Source organism: Anguilla rostrata, chromosome 13, assembly GCF_018555375.3.
Source record: "Anguilla rostrata isolate EN2019 chromosome 13, ASM1855537v3, whole genome shotgun sequence".
Taxonomy (NCBI): Eukaryota; Metazoa; Chordata; class Actinopteri; order Anguilliformes; family Anguillidae; genus Anguilla; species Anguilla rostrata.
Window position 1 is genome coordinate 14259140 of NC_057945.1, and position 24378 is coordinate 14283517.

Sequence of the window (24378 nt, forward strand, 5' to 3'; positions counted from 1 at the left end):
AAAATATGAATATTACTGTTTATACCATGTATAACTTCTTTTATGCAACTTTGTTATTGCTATAAAGCTGGAGAAAATAAATGCAATTCTGCTTGGCGCTCATAACATTGGATTGTGAATTTTCAATGTGACTAAATTATGAGTATTCAAATATTTGAGTCGGTCACAAGGACTGATGGCGCCCCCTGCAGTGTTCCCTGTGTCACTGCAGGCCCACCACGGCCCTGATCTCACATTCACTTCTGAACGGTTTAGGTAGGACAAGGCATTGATTTATTTTTTTCTTATTTTTTTTAATAGGGGGGGGAAAAAAAGTATAAAATAATATTTGTTAGAATAATACACACAGTATTTATTTACTGGGAATGGTATACACTTACACAGAAAAGTTTCATCTGAGCACTGCTGAAATAATGAATTCAACTTTCATTTCCATTTCCTTTAGTCAGCAGTTTGCATCACTACAAGTGGAACTTTCAATCGCTGAAATAAAGTCTAAAACAAGACATTCAGTCAGATGACCGTCGGGACCAGCCATGCTCCTAAAACTGACTGCTGACTAATGACAGTTCCCTCCCATGACGGCACCCAAACCGCTTGGATCTTTAAACGCAGCTCGAACACCTTTCAGAATAAAGGCTAAAATCACATTTCAGTTGTTTTCTGTGAGGACTCCAGTGGAAATATTTGGCCATTTCAAAACCTTGCAAATAAATACACAATTTATTATAAGCTTCACAATACAAACCAACATAGTACTTAACTATACAGGCTACATAACCCTAATTGTTTTTTGTTTTTTTTAAATATAAAGCCCAAAAGCACATTGAAATAAAAAAAATAAAGAAAAAAGAAAGCTATTTATTACGTGCCAGCTTCTCCGTTCGGTCGTTACAGTGTGGGGGTCCCCGATATGGTTCCAGTTCCCTTAAAACACGCACTTAAAAAAAAAAGCCCTTACTTTGAGACATCACTAAAATGTCAGTATTTAGTGCAAACAGGCGTCCTCCTCGCGCGGTGCGAGGGGCAAGGCCGCGGGTAACAGAATGAGGTCACACGGTACGAGGCTTCAGAAACCTGACGTCGCTTGCGGCGCCTGGGCAGCATACTACTGCAGGACCAGCGTTTTACCCGCCCCGCCTCTGGCTTTGGTCACAGGTCCCAAAGTCCATAAGGGTTTCAGGGAGACGGCATTTTGGAGGTTTGTCTGCTTCGTCGCTTGGCTCGTCCGTTTCTTCTTTGGTCAGTCGCCTATTCGTTTAGAAACGGCTACAGGCCGGGGGTTTGCAGAGTACCCCTCTCGCAAGAGTTCTGTGGAACCCTCTCTATTTATAGCGCCGTCCGTGAAGGAGAGGGAGAGGTAGGGAGGGAGGGAGGGAGGGAGGGGAGAGAGACTGCAGAAGAGAGAAAAAGTGAGAGCAAGAGAGAGAGGGGTGGAAGAGAAACAGGGAGAGAGAGATGTGTAAAAAGATTAGAAAGGAGCAGAGGGAGAAAGAGAAAAGAGCACAGAGATGAAGGAGACGGAGAGAAAGAGAAACGGGGGCAGACACTGAGACTAGAGCAGGGCAGACAGGTCGACAGGGGGAAGGGGCTCTCTCCAGAAGGAGAAGTGGCTGAATTCGGGGTAGTCGAAGGAGGAGGTCCTGCCCCTCACGATCAGGGGGAAGACGTGGTCCACCAGCTCGCTCAGGCGGGAGTACCTGTCACGGACGCAGACAGGAGACACGCCTTCAGAAACACTACGCAGTCCATAAGTATTTTGACAGTGACACGATTTTTGTTGTTTTGATTTGAAATGAAATGGCGAATATGAGGTTAAAGTGCAGACACTCAGATTTCATTTGCAGGTATTTATATCCGTATCTGGCAAACCGTGTAGGAATCGCAGCTCTTTTTATACATATTCCCCCCATTATGGGGGACCAAACGTAACTGGTCAACTACTGCAATTAATTCCCTCAATTTATTAGATCTGACAGTCTGTGGCGCATTGGACTTTGAGTTCAACACGATGAGAAGTGATTCAAAGTCCCTGGGCAGCAGTGTTGTATAATGGTTAGGGAGCTAGGCTTGCAACCCAAAGGTTTTAACCCAAAGGGTGCAGGTTCAGTTCCCAGGTAAGACACTGCCCTTGTACCCCTGAGCAAGGCACTTAACCTGAATTGCTTCAGTACATATCCAGCTGTATAAATGGATACTATGTACCACTGTTGTGTACGTCACTTTGGATAAGAGCATCTGCTAAAAATGTTTTTAATGTAATTCAATATAAATTATTTTATTTCAAATCCAATGACCTGGAGTTCAGCAAAACAAACCAAAACAACAAAAAATGTGTTACTGCCCCATTACTTTTGCATTTAACCATGTCAAACGACCCTTTTCAAAATGCTCAAAAGCATCAGAAAACGGAAAAAAGAAAAAAGTACTTTTCTCGTTATTTTCAAATACTTCCAAGTTCTTGATTTCTGAATGTGAGAACTTTTGGGGATACTCAAGGGGAGAGGAAATCCGGATCACTCACGTGGATTTGTTTCCTTTGGTCTTCTCCTGGATGAGCTCCCCCCTGGGATTGACGGTGAAGATCCTCGCCTCGATCACGCCCACCTGCTTATAGGCGTAGGCGTCCTACAGGAGAGAGGCACACCCGCAGCTGCACTGAGAACGCTTCTCACAGCACAAAGATAGAGACAACAAATGCTTTTAAACGTATACGTACATTTTTGAATGTGGGAGTTCACAAACGTTTCCCTCTCAAAGCCCTCTAAAATGACCACCCTACCTATAAAGGGCTATAAATACTATACATTATTTGATTTTGACATAAATAAAAAATTTCAAGAGAAAGGATAGGGAAGAATTACTGTTTAAAACAATAAAAGAATGCCTCATTTAACCTCATTAGACATTACACTGTTTAAAGAAATACAAACGCTACAAAATACAAAAATGGTATAAACAGCACCCTTCTATACCTTGTCAATCAAGTAATTTTAACTTTTTCTAACTGCTGAAGTTCATTAGACTGCATAGTCAAAATTAGCCTACACTAAAGGGGGGAAAGTTTAAGTTATAAAGCCCAATCTACTGTGAAGGCTAACTCTGACCACAGCCTATTGAGGGAAAATGTTCCAGTAATCGCGGCATAAATTAGACTGCTTGGTTTGTCCGCAGAGGGCAGTTACGTTGGTCCTGTTTCCGAAGGCTGCGTAGAAGGGCTGTCTGTGAGGATTGAAGAGGTCCCGAATGTCCGTGAGGCAGGCCACCTTGAACACCTCAGGCTTCTTCTCGATCACCTCCCTGCGGCAAAACAAGCCCGCGTTTAGAAACGATTCTCCACAGCCCCAGCATGCAACGCAAGAAAACTAGAGGAAAACACCCCTCCCCCAGTAACCCAACGGTAAATTCCACCTTGAAATATATATATATTTTTTTGGCAGTTACTGAGGGAAGTTTGTGATTATTTAAATCAGGTCTGATCTGTGTATTCATCTCCGGCAATCACTGAGACAGAATGTTCATTATACCATTCAGAAATGTGTTCAAATTGGTTAAGCAAAAGCTAAAGACTTTTTCTGCCAGGTTTTTGTTCGTGGAGAATCGCAAAATTAAGCAAACGATCTGAAACAGCGCGTGCGGAAAACAACTGCCAGAAGTGTCTTACAGTTTGCCCGATACGAACACACCTCAGATGACGGTTTACTTAAAGACTTCTGTTCATTTATTGCTGAAAGACACAGACTCCAGAAGAATTTCATATGAGGTAAATCATTAGCTAATAAAAATAATTATGATACTAAAAGAAATTTAGGCCCGGCAGAAGTAATGTGTCCCGTCTGGTTGGTTAAGAGCTTATCATCAGGCATCAACTTCTGCCAGATGCATAACTAATTCCAGCTCTGGCAAGCCACTCTGTACAAAAAAAGTCTGTTACTCATTTCTCAAATGCAGATAAAGAGAAGTGGGCTATGGGGCAGAACTGAGTAATGTGATATAATTAGACCTACAATGAAAACTAGTTGGTATCAATGCAGGCTAAGAACAATGTTCTGTTATGTCCAGGCAGGCCCACGGCTTGCATCACAATCTAGAGAAATACACCGACAGAAAACTCAAACTGAAAATGTATTACATAAAGGTATGAAGCACGCTAAGCGCAGGCTTTTCAGCAACAGCCCTCTTCAGTGTGCCGCACATGCAAAGAATACTAAAGAGGTTCGACCGCACACGAAGCACTTAAACCACAAAAAAACCATGTATGGCATGTGACACACACCGACCACCTCGCATGTCGATCTCTCAAACCATGGCCGATGGCAGTCGCGCGTGGCAGACAGGCCGATGCGTCCCCCATGGGCCCAGCCCTACTCCAGACTAACCCAGCGTGTGCGTGAACGGGCGGCGAGCAGGAGGTCATGTTGGGGGGGGGGGGGCTGACCTGTGCAGGGCAGAGAAGAGGCTGCTGGGGGCCAGCAGGACGGGGCCTTTGGGCAGGACGATTCCTCTGTCGTTCACCCACTGTAGGTAGCCCTTGGTGATGTCCGCCATGCCGATGGCCCGCGCGGAGCAGTACAGGAACTTGTAGCCGTTCCTACAGGAGGCGCGGGTCAGCATAAGGCCGATTACAGTTACACAATTCAACGCTAAACCCTCCTCCCCCAACCAGCACACAACCGTTTTCCCAAGATACGAATCAGGCTGGTGTGCAGACCTACGCTGTTGGACCATCCAAAAAAAAAGTGTTTTTCAACAATCTTTTACGGATAAATTTAGCCAGTTTATGTTGGCGCAGGGCTGCGACGTACTGGTGAATTTTGTGGTAGAGTCTGGCGATGCCGTGGTGGGTCCAATCTTTGCCCAGCTGAGGGAGAATGTGCCCGAGGGCGTCCGACCTGTGTTGAGCAATGGCAGTGTTAACAACAGCACCTGAACACGCATGCACAGGCAAGCGCAGTTACAGTGTCGCATTAAAACTATGCATTAGTCAATGAACCAATGCTCTGAGTTCCAGTACAATCAACGCTCCAGAAAATTCTCTTTCACAACATTCACATCATTCATTTGCTAGGAAAATCCTAGCATCTTACAAAAGCTTACATCTTTACCCCACTGATATGGCAAATTACTTGTAATATCTCTCCGCCATTTTGTAATTGAACCTGAGGCCTATGAGTGGCAGGTCCGCTTGCCAGACCGCTGCGCTACTTCGATGCGCTTTCCCGCCGGGGCGGGGGCGGGGGCGGGGGCGGGGCCGGAGGGCGACCGCGCGGCGGCGCTCACTTGGTGATGGTGCCGTCAATGTCGGAGATGACGACCTGGTCGTCCCAGTTCCACAGGTAGATGGCCGCCTCGCAGCGACAGGTGCCCTGGTACTGAGTGGTCACGCTGAACACCACCGTGTTGGCCCCCTCCCGCAGGTTCAGCCGCTCCTGAACACGACAAAAATGCAGGCTGAGGTGCGGGTCGCCCCCCACTGACGCCCCAACTTGCCTAATGCTGTACTAGAAACCACTGAAGTACAGTATGTGAACAGTAAGTAATGGTGTCATAGAGAACACTGGTGTACAGTAATGATGGTGTACTACAGACCACTGGTGTACAGTAAGTAATGGTGTAATAGAGAACACTGGTGTACAGTAAGTAATGGTGTAATAGAGAACACTGGTGTACAGTAAGTGATGGTGTACTACAGACCACTGGTGTACAGTAAGTGATGGTGTAATAGAGAACACTGGTGTACAGTAAGTGATGGTGTAATAGAGAACACTGGTGTACAGTAAGTGATGGTGTAATAGAGAACACTGGTGTACAGTAAGTGATGGTGTAATAGAGAACACTGGTGTACAGTAAGTGATGGTGTACTACAGACCACTGGTGTACAGTAAGTGATGGTGTAATAGAGAACACTGGTGTACAGTAAGTAATGGTGTAATAGAGAACACTGGTGTACAGTAAGTGATGGTGTAATAGAGAACACTGGTGTACATATTTTACCCCACTGATGTGGCAAATATTGTAATATGCCTGGCATTTTGTAATGAACCTGAGGCACTAGAGTGGCAGGTGTTAGCAGAACCTGGTGTCAGTAATGATGGTTATAGCCGGGTACAGTAGTGATGGGTAGGACGGGTACGTAGTGAGGTGACGACAGCACGGGTACATTAGTGATGGTGTAATGGAGATGACACTGGTGTCCCAGTAAGTAGATGGTCGATAGCAGAACACTGGTGCGTACGTGATGGTAATGAAACCACTGTGTACGTAAGATGGTAATAGGACCTGGAACACGTAAGTATGGGTATAGCGAACACTGGTTACAGTAAGTGATGGTGTAATGAGACCTGGTGTACAGTAAGTATGGTGTACTACAGACCAGCTGGTGTACAGTAAGTAATGGTGTACTACAGACCTGGTGTACAGTAAGTAATGGTGTATAGCAGACGACTGATGGTGTATGCAGTAAGGAATGGTGTAATAGAGAACCTGGTGTACAGTAAGTGATGGTGTACTACAGACCTGGTGTACAGTAAGTGATGGTACAAGGAACACTGGACAGTAAGTGATGGTGTAATAAGAACCTGGTGTACAGTAGTATGGTGTAATAAGAACACTGGTGACAGTAATAGTGTATAGGACATGGTGTACGTAAGTGAGTGACTAGACATGTACATAGATGTGTAATAGACCGGGTAGTAAGTAATGGTGTACTAAGACCGCTGATGAGAGTACACTGACAGTAAGTAATGGTGTAATAGAGACCCTGAGGGCAGTACATAACAGTGAGTGGTGTAATAGAGACGCTGGTGTACAGTAAGTGATGGTGTACTACAGACCCGGTGACAGTAGGAGTACAAAAAGCAGTAAGTAATGGTGTACTACAGACCGCTGATGAGCAGTACATAAGCAGTAAGTAATGGTGTAATAGAGACGGCTGGCGTACAGTAAGTAATGGTGTACTACAGACCGCTGATGAGCAGTACATAAGCAGTAAGTAATGGTGTACTACAGACCGCTGATGAGCAGTACATAAGCAGTAAGTAATGGTGTAATAGAGACGGCTGGCGTACAGTAAGTAATGGTGTACTACAGACCGCTGATGAGCAGTACATAAACAGTGAGGAGTGGTGTACTAGAGACCGCTGATGAGCAGTACATAAGCAGTAAGTAATGGTGTAAGAGACGGCTGGACAGTAACTAAGAGTGGATTACTACAGACCGCTGATGAGCAGTACATAAGCAGTAAGTAATGGTGTACTACAGACCGCTGTTGAGTACATTAGCAGTAAGTAATGGTGTACTACAGACAGCTGATGAGCAGTACATAAGCAGTGAGTAATGGTGTACTACAGACCGCTGATGAGCAGTACATAAGCAGTAAGTAATGGTGTACTACAGACCGCTGATGAGCAGTACATAAGCAGTAAGTGATGGTGTACTACAGACCGCTGATGAGCAGTACATAAGCAGTAAGTGATGGTGTACTACAGACCGCTGATGAGCAGTACATAAGCAGTGGGGAGTGGCGTACTATCTGCTCGGAGGTGAGGCGCAGGGACTTGCGGTACATCTGGCTGATGCACTGCGCGGTGGACAGAGCCTCCGGCGAGCTGCCCTCCCTCGCTCTCCCGGAGTCCCCGTCGTCTTCGCTGGACGTCTGAGCCGCTTTCCCCCTGAGGAAGGCACACGCGGCTCGCCGTCAGCGCTTCAGCTCCACGCCTCGGCTCACACGACGCACAGGAGCGCAAAGCCAGCCGCCAGCGCGCCGAGCGGAACATCGACGACACCAGGACGACCTCACGCCAAAAAGGCAAAGGGAGCTTCGCCGTATCTCGGATGACGACACGTCGTACCGCGCCTGCCGTTTTGGCGAAGCAGCGGTCGGCGGGCGTGGCACGCCTCTGGCAGCGACGCACGCGCGCCTTGCGCCTAACAGCACAGCTGTCAGTTCTAAAAGCCGGGTGTGGGCTTTTCAAACAGCTGACGGGCCAATGCATTCTTAAAAAAAAACTGTTGCCCAATGTGACGCCAAGTTGGAGATTTTTTTCTCGTGGGATGAATCACTGTTGTACGCACACAGACACGCCACGAGAACAAAGAAAGGTTTCCGACAACACAGCTCCATCACAAGGCGTTGGCAAGCGGTTACTAAGGATTTAACAGAGCCTGATGTTTTACGTCACCTAGCAGAGGCAGGCTTGTACAATCCAGAGATGACAATGTTATCAATTCAGAATGTGACTTTCAAACACAAGCTTTTGTTGGAAGGAGCGTAGCAGCGGAGGTGGGATTGCCACAGAACCTGCTAGACTTGTCGCAGCTGTGGAAGGAGTGCGAATGTGAATTGAGAAAGAGCTTTAAGGTGCTGCTTACTTTAAGGTAGAGGGACCCTGGTCTGAGGCCAGAGCACCCAACTGCTCCCCCTGCTGGCCGAGCTTAGAACTGGTCTGCTGTAACTGGAGCTGAAAAATCCCAACAGCAGAATCAGCCTCATAAAAAAAAATATTCTAAAAAAGTGAATTCACGAAATACAACGGATGATCGTACAGCTTATTATCTTCAGTATTTTTCTGAGCGCAGCACTCCTAAGCTACACGTTTTCTTCTACAGCAAGGTCAAAACATTTCCCGCAAGAAACGCAAAACAGCACTTCCCTGCGTTCAGGATTTAAATGCAAAACTGAGAAGAGAACCAGCTTAACCAGCTATAAAATGAAGGGTTGTGATTCTCGCTGAAAGGAAGCCCCCGCCGCGTACCTGTTTAGTGTCCATGTCTCTCCGTCGCCAGGAGAACCACCAGCGCCCAGACTTCTTGGGCATCCTGTCTTTCACCAGCTGCTCTATGCTGCTCTGCAGAGGCAGAACCGGGGTTAGCCAAACGACACCACGGAACTTTCTAGAGATCATTCAGATTCAAGAGCCAGGAAATTTAACCATAACAACTGAAGTCACAAGAATGCATTTCAACTAAACCAAATACACACAGTTTATAATTACACACAAGACAATTCAAACTGAAATGTAAGTTAATTAAACAGGCCATGTCTTTTAAAAAAGCATACTGAAATCTTTTCTAAAGCACTGCAAAAGTAGTAATAAAAATATCAGTACCTTTGGCAGGTTCTTCTGAAAGGCTTGCATTGACAAGATCATTGGAGCAGCCACAGCCCAGTTATAATAGCTGAACAACAGAAAGATTCAATATTACAGTAAATGAGGGGGTGTGTGAGAATCCACTGGATATGCACACCTTTTCCCAAGATATTTTATTCAATAATTTCATTATTATCCAGGGGGTGAAGAATGAGGCAAAGGTGAAAATATTTAGCAGTAGAAGGCAAGCCGAGATGGTCTGAAGGGCTGGTTTCTTGTCATTATGCCTTCTGCTCCTACCACATTTTCCAATTTCTTATTGTAGGGTCAATTCGACAACACAACCTGAAGAGAATTTAAACCAACTAAATAATCATGCTGATCAACAGACTAACAGACACTGATCTTTCATAATTGTGGTTTCTCTTCAGCCATGTATAGTCTTTCCCAAATTTGCACGTACGCACGCAAAATACTTGCTTTGAGTTAATGCAGATGACCAGATTGGGGTCCTCAATAATCCCAGGGTTCTTGGCGAAATCCTGAAAACTGACGATGTGCTCCATGAATTTCTCTAAAGAGAGAGAGAGAGTGAGAGAGAAATCTGTTAATTCATCAGTATTATAAACAACAGTAATAGAACAGTTACCATGATTGCCATTACCATTACTGCCATTATCACAACAATATGGTTACAGTACATGAAACTATTTGTTAATTTGGTGTTGTTGCCATTTTCACAGTCTTAAGCAATGTAAGTTACAATGTACAGCCATGGCTTTTCCAATAAACTGAATACGCATCTGAATCTGAGAGCAAAGCGGCCGCCATTTTGTTTTTTAAACCACGAAGCAGAGCGCCGCTACCTTTGTTGATGTGGCTGGTGTCCACTGCCCTGCCGCAGAGGGACATGGTGACGTCCAGCAGGTCGCCCGTGGAGTCCGACAGGTACTCCGTGCCGCTGTCCATCGCCCCGCTGCCCACCGACTGCGGGGACTGGTTTCCTGAGTGGGAGCCGGGCTCCGCCCCCGCCCGAGACCCCGCCTCCGCCTCGCTGCGTACGGGAAACGGGAAGCGGGCGGGTTCGTTAGCGCGCAGGCCTTCAGCGCGAGCGCGTTTAGTCTCAATGCAGAACCGGCCCTCACGGGTGTTATCACCAGGGCTGTGTTCACTCCAGCTAAACGGCTCTCTCTCGCTGCGGGGTAGGGTAACAGGAAGAGGAAACGAGCCGCGTACCTTTTAGGGAAATAGAGGGCTGCCACTTCCGGGTTGAGGTTAGACAGGTCATCCAGGTATATGTCAGAGGGGCCCAGGTGCTGGCTTCTTTTACCTGTGCCAAAGAGCAACTCAACAACCTCTCAAACACATTTTAGGCAAATGGACTTGGTGCTTTGATCAAATACCTGTATTTATAAAACAAGAGAATAATTTTACCACCGGTAGTCCAGAACCAAGCTAATAAGGTTCAAATCGCGATCAGTGAGGTTCGGCTTTAAATTTGAATTAAGTACATTTCAACTTAATTAATTTATCATTCACGTTAGTCAGCCATTCAATAGAAAATGGTCCATCTCTATGTTTTCTTCTGCTCTCTCTAACTACAGGAATCTCTGGTTGCCATGGACTGTAGCCACAGAGTTGCCCTTGGTCATATCTCTGTTTGATGAAATGTACACATTTTGTATGCGTCAGCTACAATGGCAGAGAACTCTGAATGAGCTCTGGGATTGTTCCCACTGGCTCCGTATTTAGGGCTGACCGGTGTGGACTGCCTGTTCTCCTGTGTCCCTGCTTACCTTTCTTTTTTTCCTGTGAGTCCGTTTTGGCTGCCGCCTCCGCCGAGCCGGCCTGGTTCTCCGGCTGCACCTCGTTCTCCCCGGCCTGGGCGGAGTCCGTCACCTTGACGACCTCGGCTTGGTCGCTTACGCTTAAGGGGGCCTGAGCCGCATCCTCCGTCGAGCCCTGCTCTTCCTCCTCCTCCTCCTCCCCAGCCCCCATGCAGAGCACAACCCCCCCGGCATCCCGGTCCCCCTGCCCCGCGCTCTCCGCCTCCCAGCCAGCCGGTCCCGGGGGGGCCGCCCCGTCCACAGCGCATTCGGCACCCCCCTCCAAGGAAGGGGGCTGCGCTTCCAGGAGGAGGGAGCCCTCCAGCTCGGGCTCCAAGGGGTCCTGGGATGGGAGGGGCGGGGGCTGGTTTGGGGTGGAGTGGGAGGGTCCCGGCAGCTCCTCGGTGGGCGGGGCTTCCCAGTGGGCGGTGCCGGGGCGGGGCTCGGGCCGGATCACGGTCACGCCTCCCCCCGGGCTCCCGCCGTCCGGCCCGGGCTCCGGGTCCATGTCGAAGGAGTCCTGGCGCTGGATGGTCCGGAAGTGCGTGCTCTGGGAGCAGGGCAGGGGGACGGGCAGGGGGGAAGAGCGCTGCACCTCCACCGGGCTCCACTCGCTCCTCTCGCTCCTGTCACACACCTGTGAGGGGCGGAGGCAGACAAACACATCACATCTCACACACCATCAGGACAGGAGAAATTAAAGTGCCATTCTGTGCCCACAATCCAGCACAAAATTTTCACTTTTCACTTCCCCACCCGGTGACTGAGAAATCTTAAAGGACAGGGTGATGTGGAGTGCAACAAAGGTTTCTGAAGGGACCACAGCAAGAATCAGCTATTCTTTACTTCCTAAGCACTAATATACTCTGTAATACGTGAAATGCCTGTTTCTATTGCAAAGGATGCCAAATGTACGTCTGACAGACACCGAAACAGCCTTGTAAAAGAAGCATAACACCAATCTGCATAAATACTGCATAGCAGAGAATCTTATAGTGTCTACTATGCATTCTTAAACAAACAGGTTCAAGATTACATAAGAACTCTGTGTACTGTTTTTACCCCTTAAAAGAAAACCCTCCCGATGAAACCAAAATAAATCTTATTGTATTTCATCATGAGCTTTCAACAGGGTTCACAGTTAAGCACGGCACCAATTCAAGGACTAGGTTCTTTCAACGTCCCATTTCCTCAAATTCAAGGACCAAAAAACAACTATAACAGGCTATTTCAATAGTGAAACCGTAACACTGTTCAACTCCAACCCAACTCCAACCCTCCTGGGCAGAATGTGAATTCTTACCCATGATCGGTTTCTGACGGCAGCATTTTGAGAACCTAAAGCTTTTTCAAGAGTCCCAAAACAACCACAACTGAAACATAGTCATTTACGTTTATTTTATGGCAGGGCGACATACTGCAACAACAATTATTCACTGCAATAAAGATCACTGCCATCATGGGTGCACTGCCTCCCTTTTTTGTCTTTTCCTCTTTAATTATACCTGGTCCAGTAGTAAACGCCTAAACTTCAGACGGCACGTGAAAAAAACTCAAATAAAAGCAATTCTGCCCAGCCCCAGGTACCCCAGTTAAAAATGTTATGCTGAGGAGATTCTCGCACCCGTGATTTCTATTTCTAAGTGTGAAGACCTGCAGGGTGGTGGAGCCCCCCTGGGCGTGGGCCCTCCTCACCTTGGGGAAGCCGCCCCAGTGCCACTGCATCTGCGGCCCGGCCGTCTCCTGGGGCTTGACCAGCAGCTCCGAGTCGCTCTTGGGGGAAGGAGGCCGGTCGCAGTACAGACTGAGGAGCAGACACACAGGAAGCCCCGTCGTCAGGGTAACGAGGGTAAGCTGTCTATAACGGCAAGGGCTCTCTCAGTTCCGCAGCGCTACCTACATATTGCCTGCTTTTACGTTTCCGCAGGTTTTGAATTTTACTGTGTGAACTCACACTTTACGAGGTGAACTCTGGATGAAACAGTTTGAGTGAAGTTGACATTTTACTGAACAGAAACTGCCCCTGAAGTCTTTGGGGTGGTATTTCAGAACTATTCGGCATCACCCTGATGTCCATAATGACTGCTCAGAACAATCTTTGAGAGCATGAAAGGGGAAAAAAATCCCACACTAATGTTTTTTTATTTTTTTACAATGATCAGTGTCAGATTTACAGTGATCAGTGCCCAATGCAATCAGTTAAAAATCATTTCTACGCTAGAAAACACAATTATATAAAGATAGTATCAAAATCTGCTTCTACATTATTGTGCAAAAGCAGACTTGTGCCTCTACAAACTAGTAGCCGAAGTCTCAAAAGTAAGCGAATCATCCATTTTAAAAGACTGAATTAAAAAAAAGAAAGATTGAAATGTTAAAAACAGAGCGACCCGTCGGGGCAGGACGGAAGAAGGGTGACTCTGCAGCTCACCTCTCGGAGGGGGACCACTCCCCGTCAGAGTGCGGGTGAACGTCCCGGGCCGGGGCGCCCGCCACCCCCTCAAACGGCTCCTCGCAGATGGAGTAGTACACGGACTTGCTGCGGGGACAGGAAAGAGCGGGCCGAATTAGCCATTACCCCTTCAGCAACAAGGCATCCCCGCCCAAGCCCAGCCTCCTGATGGGTACCATACACCCATTCAGGGTGAAGACGTGGGCTTCGCTACATAAAACAGTTCTATGGCAAATTTTCACATAAATCTCACGGCCTCATTGAAATACGAAACAGACTAGGCATGAAAAAGACGAGGAATCCCATACTAATAATTTATAATGCAGGCATGCTGTCATAAAGCAACGTTTGTGATGCACTACAGGTTTCCATTTGTTTTTAACTGACGGGTCAGCAAATAATGCTATGCTGGAGACCTTGTAGTCCACTATCAGCGCTCCTCCATACGTGGGACACAGTTTGATGCTCCTTGAACCGTATGCATTTTGGGGGGCTCAGACCTGGCTAAAATGGGGGCGAGCGGCTCCTCCCGGAGCGCTTCGGCTTCGGTGGCGTCGCGGTCGTCGGAGGAGGAGCCGCCGTCCTCGCGCAGGTGGGAGTCGGAGCGGACGCGCTTGCGGCGGCGCTTCTTGCGGCGGCACAGGGCGCTCGGGGGCGACTCGGGGCTCTCCGGGCCCTCCGTGGGGATGGGGGAGGTGCAGAGGTGCGCCGGGACCCTCTCCTGCCGAAAGAGGAAGCGGAGAGCTGCTTACGCCCGGCCAGGGACCGCGGCGACCGCGGAACCAACGCGCTAACGCGAGCCCGCTCACCTCCAGGTGCTCGTTCTCCTCCACGAAGAAGGCCTCTCCATTGTCCCCCAGCTTCATGTGCAGCTCTACGGGCTCCCCATTGATCTCAATGTCCACCTGTAACACACAGCCAGTCAGTATGCCTGTAACACATAGCCAGTCAGTCCACCTTAACAAACAGCCAGTCAGTCTGCCTGTAACACACAGCCAGTCAGTCCACCTTAACAAACAGCCAGTCAGTCCACCTTAACAAACAGCCAGTCAGTCCACCTTAACAAACAGCCAGTCAGTCCACCTTAACACACAGCCAGTCAGTCTGCCTGTAACACACAGCCAGTCAGTCCACCTTAACAAACAGCCAGTCAGTCCACCTTAACACACAGCCAGTCAGTCTGCCTGTAACACACAGCCAGTCAGTCCACCTTAACACACAGCCAGTCAGTCTGCCTGTAACACACAGCCAGTCAGTCCACCTTAACACACAGCCAGTCAGTCTGCCTGTAACACACAGTCAGTCCACCAGTAACAAACAGCCAGTCAGTCGACCAGTAACAAACAGCCAGTCACTCCACCCATAACAGTCAGTCCGTGGGTAACTCCACACGCCTTTGTGTGTAAGAAGGCAGCAGTGGGCTGGCAGATGGGCTCAGGTTCAGGCTCGGGCTCAGGCTCAGACTCAGACTCGGACTCAGGCGCTCACCACTTTCTCCTTGGAGCGCAGCACGCCCAGCTTGCCGAAGCGCACGTGGAAGGGCGAGCACTGCAGGGAGCCGTCGGGCTGGCGCACCACGATCACGTCGATGCCGCCGGTGAGCGTGGCCGGGTTCAGCCCCCGGTACAGCTCCTTCACCGTCACGAACACCGTCTCCGCCAGCTGGCCCACGTAGTTCATGGTCTGGGACTGCACCGGGGCGAGAGAGGGAACGAGCAGAGAGAGACCGGGACAGGCATGGAGGAGAGAGGGGAAGGGGGGGGGGGTGAGGAGGAGAAGACGAGAGGGAGAGAAAGGAAAAGGGCGGGGGGAGAGGGAGAGAGAATGAAGATAGAGACAAGAGAGGGCGAAAAAGTGACAGGCCAGGAAGAGAGAGGGAGAGAAAGAGAAAGGTATAGAGGGGAGAGGGAGAGGGAATGAAGAGGGACAGAAGAGAGGGAGAGAAAGGGAAAGGCATAGAGGAGGGGAGGAGCGGGGGAGGAAAGAAAAAGGAGAAAGGTGATGAACAACAAGCCAAAACAGCCAGGGTGAAGCGCTCAGTACAGAGACTGGAGACTTGCTTACCCAACAGAGATGTGGCAAGATGCAAACTCACAGCAGGACAGCCAGTGTTCACCCCACCATACAACTGACAGCACAGCCCTCCCAACTGACACAGTAAAACAACGTCTCATTTCCCCTTTTTCTACGACAACAACAACCATATGACTAAAAAAAAACAACCATATGACTAATCTACTGAAATACTAACAAGAGCAGGGGTGTGCGATACTATATCATTCACGACAATAACGGTATAATTTCAAAGACAGCTATGCTTTTGACACATTGCAATATAGGTTACAAAAATATTAAGAAACTTTTGTGCCCGGTTGCACAAAACAACTTAACGTTTCAAACTTAAGTACGTCTCTCATGGCAACTCTTTCCCTAAGGTGAGGGAGACCTTTGGGTGAGTTGGTTAAAGCCTCTCAGATAGTTACTATGGTGACATATCAAGGTTACAATACGTAACAGGCTACAGGCCATATATTTTAGACGGTCTTTAATCGCAAAGCAGCAGTTATTCTCTTAGATGCGTATGGCGAACAAAAAAGTATTCTGCAAGAATTCAACATGGCCACCAACCTACATACTGATGAAATGGCAAAAAAACAGGCTAATTGATAAAATCAATGCGAGAAATGCTGATAAATCCTCGGTGAACAAGGTTAAAAAAATAAGAAACATTGAACCTTGTTCACCGAGGATTTATCAGCATTTCTCGCATTGATTTTATCAATTAGCCTGTTTTTTTGCCATTTCATCAGTATGTATTGGCCGCAATAGGCCAATTATTTTACAAAGACTGTAATCAGCAACATCTGGACGTTTGTGGCCTTAATTGGGTCTGTGTTACGCCCAAAACGCTCCAATTTAAAAGGATGTGACATCACTGAGCTCCTACATGTAGGATTACTAACCATTCACAAGAAAACTACCCGGGGAGTGACAGAGAACATGACTGGGTGTTTGAGATCCCTTTGTCCAGACTGTCTGCATTCTGTTTCAAAGGAAGGTTGATTATTAACTCTGTAATAATGAATATGCGAAGCCAAAGGCAAACATATTTACACTGGACTAAAGGCCAAGTCACAGCCACTTGCCAAAAATAAAGTGTGACACAAACGGCGACGTTGCTGTGAAAAACGCTATAAAGTTCAGCTCAAAGCACCCAGTTCCCACCCTGCTATGACACAGGTCTGCTCTCCTACGGTAAAGTGCACCGCGGCTATGACACAGGTCTGCTCTCCTACGGTAAAGTGCACCGCGGCTATGACACAGGTCTGCTCTCCCACGGTGAAGTGCACCGCGGCTATGACACAGGTCTGCTCTCCCACGGTGAAGTGCACCGCGGCTGTGACCCACGGTCACCGTAACGCGAAAGAACGAACGCACAAGGCGGCGAGCCAAAAACCGTTCCGCGACATTTCGACGGTAAACATTAAGCCGTCCAAACGAGGTTCAGCGCCAACGCTCGTCTCCGTCTTTCTCCGGACGCGAAGTTTACTCCCACCGCTGCTGTACGGGTCATCGACCTCAAGCGGACGACATTACGAAATGCACAACTAAACCAAACGGGCAAGAACACGACCACTCTGAAGAGCGGGAAACTATAAAGCGCAATATAAAAAGGAACAATGTAAAGTCAAGGGAGCAGTGAGACATACATACATACGCCCTTCTCTGGAGGATGTCCTCGTGTGCACCCGGGCTGTAGCTACGGAGCGGGCTGACTGGAGGAGCGCCGCGCGCCTTCAGAGTCGCGCACGGTAACAAGCCGGCGGGCACCAGGCCAGAGGTGAAGGTCTGACGCTTATCTGCTGTTTACCGCTGAGTCACGGGAGGGCCCGTGATGTCACATCCCTCAGGGTCCGGTGACGCGTCCGACGGCCCCGCGAGGCGACGCCGCGATCCGCGGCGGGCGGGAGTTAGCACGCACGCGCGCGCTCGGGAACGAACGAGCCGCTTCGGCGCGGCGCGTAATCAATGCCTGAGGAAAAAGTCCAGCGGCGCCACGCAGGATTAGCCAACCGTGACCGGGGCAACGGGACAACAGAGTTAAAAGCGGACCAATGGGGAGAGACAGCTGACCGTCTGCCTGACCTGTATGCCGTTATTACCAATCGACTCAGTTCGAGCAACAACCGAGAAAGCGAGTAATTTGGCTAAATAGAAGGGAAAAGTGAATTTTCCTGTGAATTTACTAAATGCTTTCGTTTCAATAAGGTAGCGCACTGTATATAGGGCTAATGTTGCCGTTCGTATTATTACTGAAAGGACGTCCAAAATAAAGATATGAAAAATATAAAAACATAAAAAGCTGCCCCTGGAGTTTTGGGGCCCTCAAAAACGAGAGCGGGTGTAAATGCATTCCAAGCGCCCGGAAGACCACACGCGTGGCTCTGTGGAGCAGTGAATCTGAAAGGGCGGATGTTTGGGTATTTATGGGTCTTGGCTCATGAGGAGCCGCGGCTCTGCAATGCCGCACGTGCCTCGCTGCAGAACCGCAACAGCCTGACGCTCAACATCAACTCAGGCATCGCCAATCGGCACAAAGGTCGGCGCCAACGGAACAGGGCAAACGAGTGAGATTCACCAGGCGGCCTGACCTGCGGCAACGCGATTCTGAAACGTTCAAAGAGACTTAAACCACTCTGGGACTGCTGGGTGGCTCACTTTTTGTTCTAACCCAACCCATGCTAAGGCTGTCAAAAGTGCCATGAAATTGAGTTCGAATATTAGCTTTCGTAATCAGTTCGAGTTTGAATATATTTGAATATCATTTGCCTATAATTTAAAAAAAATAAGCTGCTTATTGCCGGGCGCATGATGCACGTGACGCTCCCTCTAAACTGGCCTGCGCGTTATTTTCCAAAAGCGGGCAGTAGAATAGAGGACATCGGTGAACTTTAATACTAGGTTACTACATCTGGGGCCTCATTTACAAAACGTATTTTAGATCAATGGTGTGGCGCGTGCGTAGAAAATCACGTCAAAGTAGTGATTTATAAAATCTCAACATGACTTTATTTGACCGTGGAAACAGCTGTGGCTCTACGTCAGGTCTTCACTTGACGGACGCACGCAAGTTAATTTTATGAATGAGCCCCCTGCAGTTTCTATAGCCTAATGCACAAATGAATAAAGCACTTTCTCATGGATGTAATTTGCCACAACTCTGCATTTATTAATCACAATAATAGGGAAATGATTGTTTATAGGAAATCCCTGTTTATTTCTTAACACAAAACCTATTCAAATGGCTAATACCTGTAGCCTAAAACAACATAAACAAACTAAAACAGAGTATGTAATTTAACTTCTTTTATCATCCAATTTTATCAAAAACTTCAGAACAGAAAGGAAACATAGCCTGCCATGGGAACTTTATTCAGCCTAAATTGTTATCTGACCAGATCTGTTGAACGAAGTGAAAAAAGAGACTGGCTCGCGAGGCTAGCTGACCAGTAACGTGTCCATGGAGCTGAAAGTATCATCGGAGGTTATTGGCAAGGAAAACCAGACGATCCACTTGCTCTGGGTCCAGGGCAGAACGTTTTTTGTTGACAGAGGAAGTAACGCACAGGAAATGAACTTTGCGTGCATGAACATGATTCGCCGCATGAAATTAAAGCCTGTATATTCTTCATGTTAATTACAAAACGCAGAATCCAAAACTAATATTAAAATGCTCAAATTTAGGTTTGAACTTAAAAAAAGAAAAGATTTTCGAATAGTTTTCGAACTTCAAATATTTTTTGACAGCCCTAACCTATGCCTCTGCCAAATGCAGCAGACAGCCGAAAATGGGTGGCAAGCAACTGGCTTTGTCTCTCCCAACGGATATATATGAGAGGTATTCAGCCGGCAGGGACCGCAGTACTCACTGCATGAGTGTCCTCTGTTGGCTGTCCGGGAACCCCTGGCTTGGTGTCTGCACAGGATTGGGTTTCCTCTGCCCCCACTCTGCACGTGCTCGATTTGTGGCTTCGGTATGAAAAGAAGCAGCTGGCTGACACCACGTTTGGTCGGAGAACCGCAAGTTGTCTTCGCTTTCCCGAGTCGGCAGCAGGAGCCGTACACGACCACGCTTGCACACGGTCCGCAAACTGGACATTCCAAATTCAAGGGGGGACAGGGAATTCCAAATAAAACAAGACCAGGTTAAAACCTAGTATATGGCTGGACCGGCCGACCAATGGTGTGACGTCATAACTAGGCCGACCAATGGTGTGCCTTGATCACTCACTCAGTCACAGACATTCGCGTTTGTAGGGCTGGCCCCGCTGTTGCGGGTCCAGCCAAAAATAATAGAAAATACTTTTTTTTTTAATTAAGAGGCAAATAATGGACTCATGCAAATGCGAAACGCATGCAAATGTGCACTTTCTAGAGTCTGCACCAGTGGCAGGCAAGAGGCAAATCATGAAGGGGGGGGGGGGGGCAAAAAAGAAAAAAATGGGCCATCACACGCAGTGATTGGAGGCAGTGAACCACCTCCAATCTGCACACACATGCAAACTGGACATGACTATGCACAGGAATAGGAACACACATCAGAGGAAGTCACTCACAAGCGCTTCAGCACAATTGAGGCATTCGGCGGGTCTGAACATGCAACTCAGGTGCAGCCGTCAGTCAAACACAAGACCGGTGAATAGAGAGCTCTCCACAAATATGTGCGCCAACTGGCAGATCCTGAACGTACTCAGGCTCGGTTATTATTTTTGTGACCTTACCACAGAGGTCTTAAGACATCAGCGAGAGGCTTGCCACACTGTATGAGAGGAGAGAAAGAGCGTTGATCTCAGAGGAGACGCGTATGTCTGACAAGAACTACCAGCTTGTGGGTGACTGGGGTGTCCAATGGAAGAAGCGACGTAGCAGCAACTTGAGGAACTGTAGTTGACTAGGCCCAACCCTTCCTATTATGACACAATTGTAACTCAAGTAAAATGAACTTGAGATGTCTAACCGTTCTTGTACTTACACCGCCAGCGTGCATGCTGTCAGGAGAGTTTGGGTTCACAGAGTCCACAAGGATATACGAGACCGCCATGTTTCAGGGAAAGCCTAGCCATACACCGGACGCAAAAAGGTCAATAAATCCCTGTTCGGATATCAGATCCGGTTACTTCTCCTTGCACGTCTACTGTTGCATGAATAAAAAACTATGCAATGTATGATGACTGAGCGCCGTTTCTTTCATTATGAGCAGACCACATAACCTGTTCCCAAAGTCTGCAGTTAACATTCTTTCTAGCCACGATTGCCACAGAAGGTAAGCCGAAGAAAATAATAATTTATTGGCACTGAACAGCTGATGCCTACAAATAAAACCCCAGCTGCTGCATTTAAAGTAAGCTCCCATATGACCCTGGCAACTAATAAACACAAAGCCAAAATAAGAAAACCAATTTAGTGCTGGAAACGAATACACACATCGCCCGTACCACCCACAATAACCAACTGAAGTCTCTGTGGAGCCAGCATTCCGGTCGCTGCTACGCTTACCCAAAGCGAAGGGTGGAGATGACCCCTCCCTGCGAAGTTCTGTCCCCTGGACCCCCCGGCCGCCATCAGACATCAAAACTCCCAGCATCCCCCAAATCAGCTGTCCCCCCGGGGCTGTCCTCTGGCCTCTCCCCCTGCCCCTCCCGGGTCGTCCCTGGTCCTCCCGGCACCGCTGTCCCGCGTTTCAGTGCACTGGTCCTGCCCTCCCAGACGGGTCAGTGTACCAGCGCCTGTCTGGTACCACTGCCTTCCGGGGACCCCTCAAACCAGGCCTGTCTCACATGAGGTGTACACACAACCCTGCTTTAAGGCCCCACAGGTCTGCCCCTGTTCAGCAGTACCCCAGCTGCTGTGTGTGAGAGAGTCCCAGTATATTCAGCCACCCGCTCGCTTTCGATTTCATTCACTCACCCTCACTCTCACACAAACACACATACTCTCTCTCGCTTCCTCACACACTGCACATGACAGTCCTGTCGCGGTTGCAAGCCAGCAGTTTCTGAATTGACAGGCGGCTCTTTTCACATGCAAAGACCTCAAATGGACTGTGCGACCAAACACGGCTGCTCTAGTGCCACAGGGGTCAGGGGGGGGAGGGGGGGGGTGAGACTCGAGTGCTTTCCTTCCGCTGTGAACCTCTGGAACCTGTCAGCACTAGGAAAACCAAAAAGATACTGGGCAGGGCCTTGACCAAGAATGAGAAGCTCAGTGGTCTCGAGAGGACATGTTAGCAGTAATGCTAATGTCCTTCTGTCAGCCGAACAGAGGAGAGATGAGCCACTGCCTGACTATTAGGCTGCTAAAAGGCCTCTGGAAAGGTCCTGGGTTTGGGCGGTGGCAATTGTTTGCTTTTTGTTTAGTCGGGTGTTTTTGTTTGTGGGATATATTTTTTTTCTTCCAGATACATGATTTGGTAAAAGCATCTGCGGATGGCAGCAGTTTTCTGGAGACCGGTGACAAAGCCACAGTCAACCAGAAAGGTCATGAGAGACAATGCACAGACAGTAAGAGAGAGGACAGCGAACAGGAAGACCAGGTTGTGGAACCCAGGAACGTTCTGGAAGAGTGAGCGACCCTGAAAAAGCTTCCACCAAGAGGAAAAATCGTCTCAAACGCTGAAAAAGTTGGCTTCTTTGGATGGAAGTAATTCTGTATACTTCTCTTGGCATCTGGTCTTAGCTATACCTTCATTCTTAAAATTTTATTTCTTCAAGATTTAAAATTTATTGCAAGGGTTGTGTTTGGGGGATTTCAGATTTCACTTGCACTGTTTGGTTTCATGCATGTACTAAGAAAAGTCTATGTTTTCATGGGCACAAAAACACTCTGCATTTCTCATGGCTGTCTTGCTTAATGACATTTCTGTGGAAAAAATGTGACCTGACACAAGTCACCAACAGTGACCCTGATGACTTGGTGGAAACTGAACACCTTCACACACAATTATGGTGTGTTTGTTTTCCACCAATGATGTGCACTATTTGCATTAGGGAGGTGGCCACACCGCATTCCATTTATTTTCCGAAAGACAGCAATGTATCTTTTCCAGAGTGTACTGGGACGTGTAGCTCCTACATTGATCTTATGATCATGACTCCGATATCCATAATGTCATAAACACCAGGACATGAACAGACTTGTCCAGCCTGTAACATGGATCATCAACTGTTGCGGTAGTCGATATAAGCCAACTGGAGATCCACTGGTCTGGCTGACCTAATGTAAACGCACATAATGCGCAGCCTAATTCTAGTATGACTGGCAAAATGGATTGGGGGAAAAAAGTCTGTTTCAAGCGTAAAACATTGGGCTTACCCCAGAATGTATTATTGTTTACATTTTTCAAAATGTCCGCTTGTTTCCTTTCTCATTAACTTACGTTTAATCTAACAGGATAAAAAGCACACAACTTTAACATGAGCATTAACTCGCTAATGTTACCATTGTTAGCTAGGTACAAACGGACAATTATCCGGCGAACAATTTTTCGCTTAGCTAACTAATGTTAGCCGGCGAGCACGGACTTGCTCTCAAGTCAACATTATGTTCTCTATTTTGATTAACGTCACACGACAACAAGCTAGCTGCTAAACAGCAGAATGATAACGTTAGCTAGAGAAGTAAACTGGCAACAACCAACGTGGCATCTTTAGGAACTGGACAAAAACCACAAACTAAAGTTTTGTGCGGGGTAACGAAGTGAACTACGACACAAATAAAAAAAAGAGGTCACGGTTTTCTACATCACGCGCGCTAGACGTGTACCGACCATTGTTACACTTCAGAGCTGAAAAATATTGATATAGCGAAGTTAACTGAACTAGCGGAACAATGACAGGACAACCCAGCTAGCTATGTGGCTAGCTGGTTGTCTAGCGAGAAAAAAACTAGTTGGCAACGAACCACATACGTTAGCTAACGTTTGCTACAAAACAGTCAATGTAGTACTAGTTATCTCGTCAAATAGCTAACTATGGAGAAAATGACTAGGTGCAAACATCGAGACATCATGCTAGCAAGGAAGCTGTGCAGTCAATAAAGAGGGCTAACTCGTACACACCCTTATTTTTATTATGGTCTCAGCGTTCACAGAACAATGTGAGCAAACGTACCAGCAATTAATATAGCAATAAAGATAGCAACATACTGGGCCTACCATCTAAAATGTCCTTTTTTTTTACTTTGCGATAAACTTACATTTGTGCCTGCTTTCTCTGTCCCGGGAGCATTATTGGGAAGCCTCAATGATGCATCCACTTCCGACGCATGTGCAAACTGGCTTTCGTTGAAACACTCCACTCGGATGAATTAGCTCTAGCAAGACAACACAGTCTGGGAATTTTCCTATTTATATTACGAAGTTCCGGTTATTATGAAAATTTACATATAAAGAGTCCCGGTAATTCAACCACGGCTTCAATAAGAGAACATTCAAATTAAAATAAAAGAAGTCCCTCTCTTTAAGAGTACTTGTACAATATGTTTGACTACACGCCAATCGCTGTGATCACCCAGTGACTGATTTCAAACAGTGATGAAACGTCCCGTTTCCTTGTTTACTTTGAATATCTAACCTTACACCCTAACGCGCAGTTCTGTAAAATCTAGGTATTTAAAAATGAAAGAAGATGATTATGTAAAACACTTGTTTATCAGATCATATCGACCGATATAAACAGTCATTGGAATAACTGATTGGATGTCATTTTTATTATTTTATTTTTTACAGATACAGTTACATTTTCTATGTGGATACTTGTACATGTGATTGAGGCCAGTTTTAATCTATGGTCACTGAGAAGATAAGAACAGTACATGAAGAAAAAGAGAAAATACATTCAGCATTAAATTAATAATATATAGGTCTGCCAGTGGTATTCAAATAAATACAGCTGGTGCTGCCGTTTGGTTTTATACTTTCAAAATAGATTTGAATTAAATCCTGATTAATCTT

General features: G+C 47.4%; 1 protein-coding gene across 2 annotated transcripts; it reads right to left on the reverse strand.

The window, feature by feature from the left end:
* Positions 1–327: 327 nt before the first annotated feature.
* LOC135237541 (phosphatidate phosphatase LPIN3-like) lies at positions 328–23930 on the reverse strand. Of its 2 annotated transcripts, none has more exons than XM_064304752.1 (20): positions 23622–23930; positions 14856–15056; positions 14177–14272; positions 13868–14088; positions 13347–13454; positions 12611–12719; positions 10886–11552; positions 10326–10419; positions 9956–10143; positions 9570–9663; positions 9108–9177; positions 8754–8846; positions 8371–8459; positions 7529–7670; positions 5281–5429; positions 4806–4892; positions 4439–4591; positions 3186–3300; positions 2525–2628; positions 328–1700 (listed from the first exon to the last, which is right to left on the reverse strand). In XM_064304752.1, exons 2-20 carry the CDS (start codon positions 15045–15047, stop codon positions 1556–1558), a joined length of 2916 nt encoding a protein of 971 aa, XP_064160822.1. In that variant the 5' UTR covers positions 15048–15056; positions 23622–23930; the 3' UTR covers positions 328–1555. The 2 variants fall into 2 exon arrangements, with proteins under 2 accessions (XP_064160822.1, XP_064160821.1); XM_064304751.1 differs by lacking the exon at positions 23622–23930 and adding an exon at positions 20925–20943.
* Between the last annotated feature and the right edge of the window lie 448 nt (positions 23931–24378).

Bases quoted from the DNA above. Each gene is read 5' to 3' on its own strand.
- LOC135237541 (XM_064304752.1), bottom strand. From the start codon at position 15,047: ATGAACTACGTGGGCCAGCTGGCGGAGACGGTGTTCGTGACGGTGAAG. The intron at 12,720-13,346 runs GTGAGCTGCAGA...TCTGCTCCTCAG, and splicing joins GAGTGGTCCCCCTCCGAGAG to TCTGTACTGCGACCGGCCTC. The intron at 8,460-8,753 runs GTACGCGGCGGG...GGGATTTTTCAG, and splicing joins GAGACATGGACACTAAACAG to CTCCAGTTACAGCAGACCAG.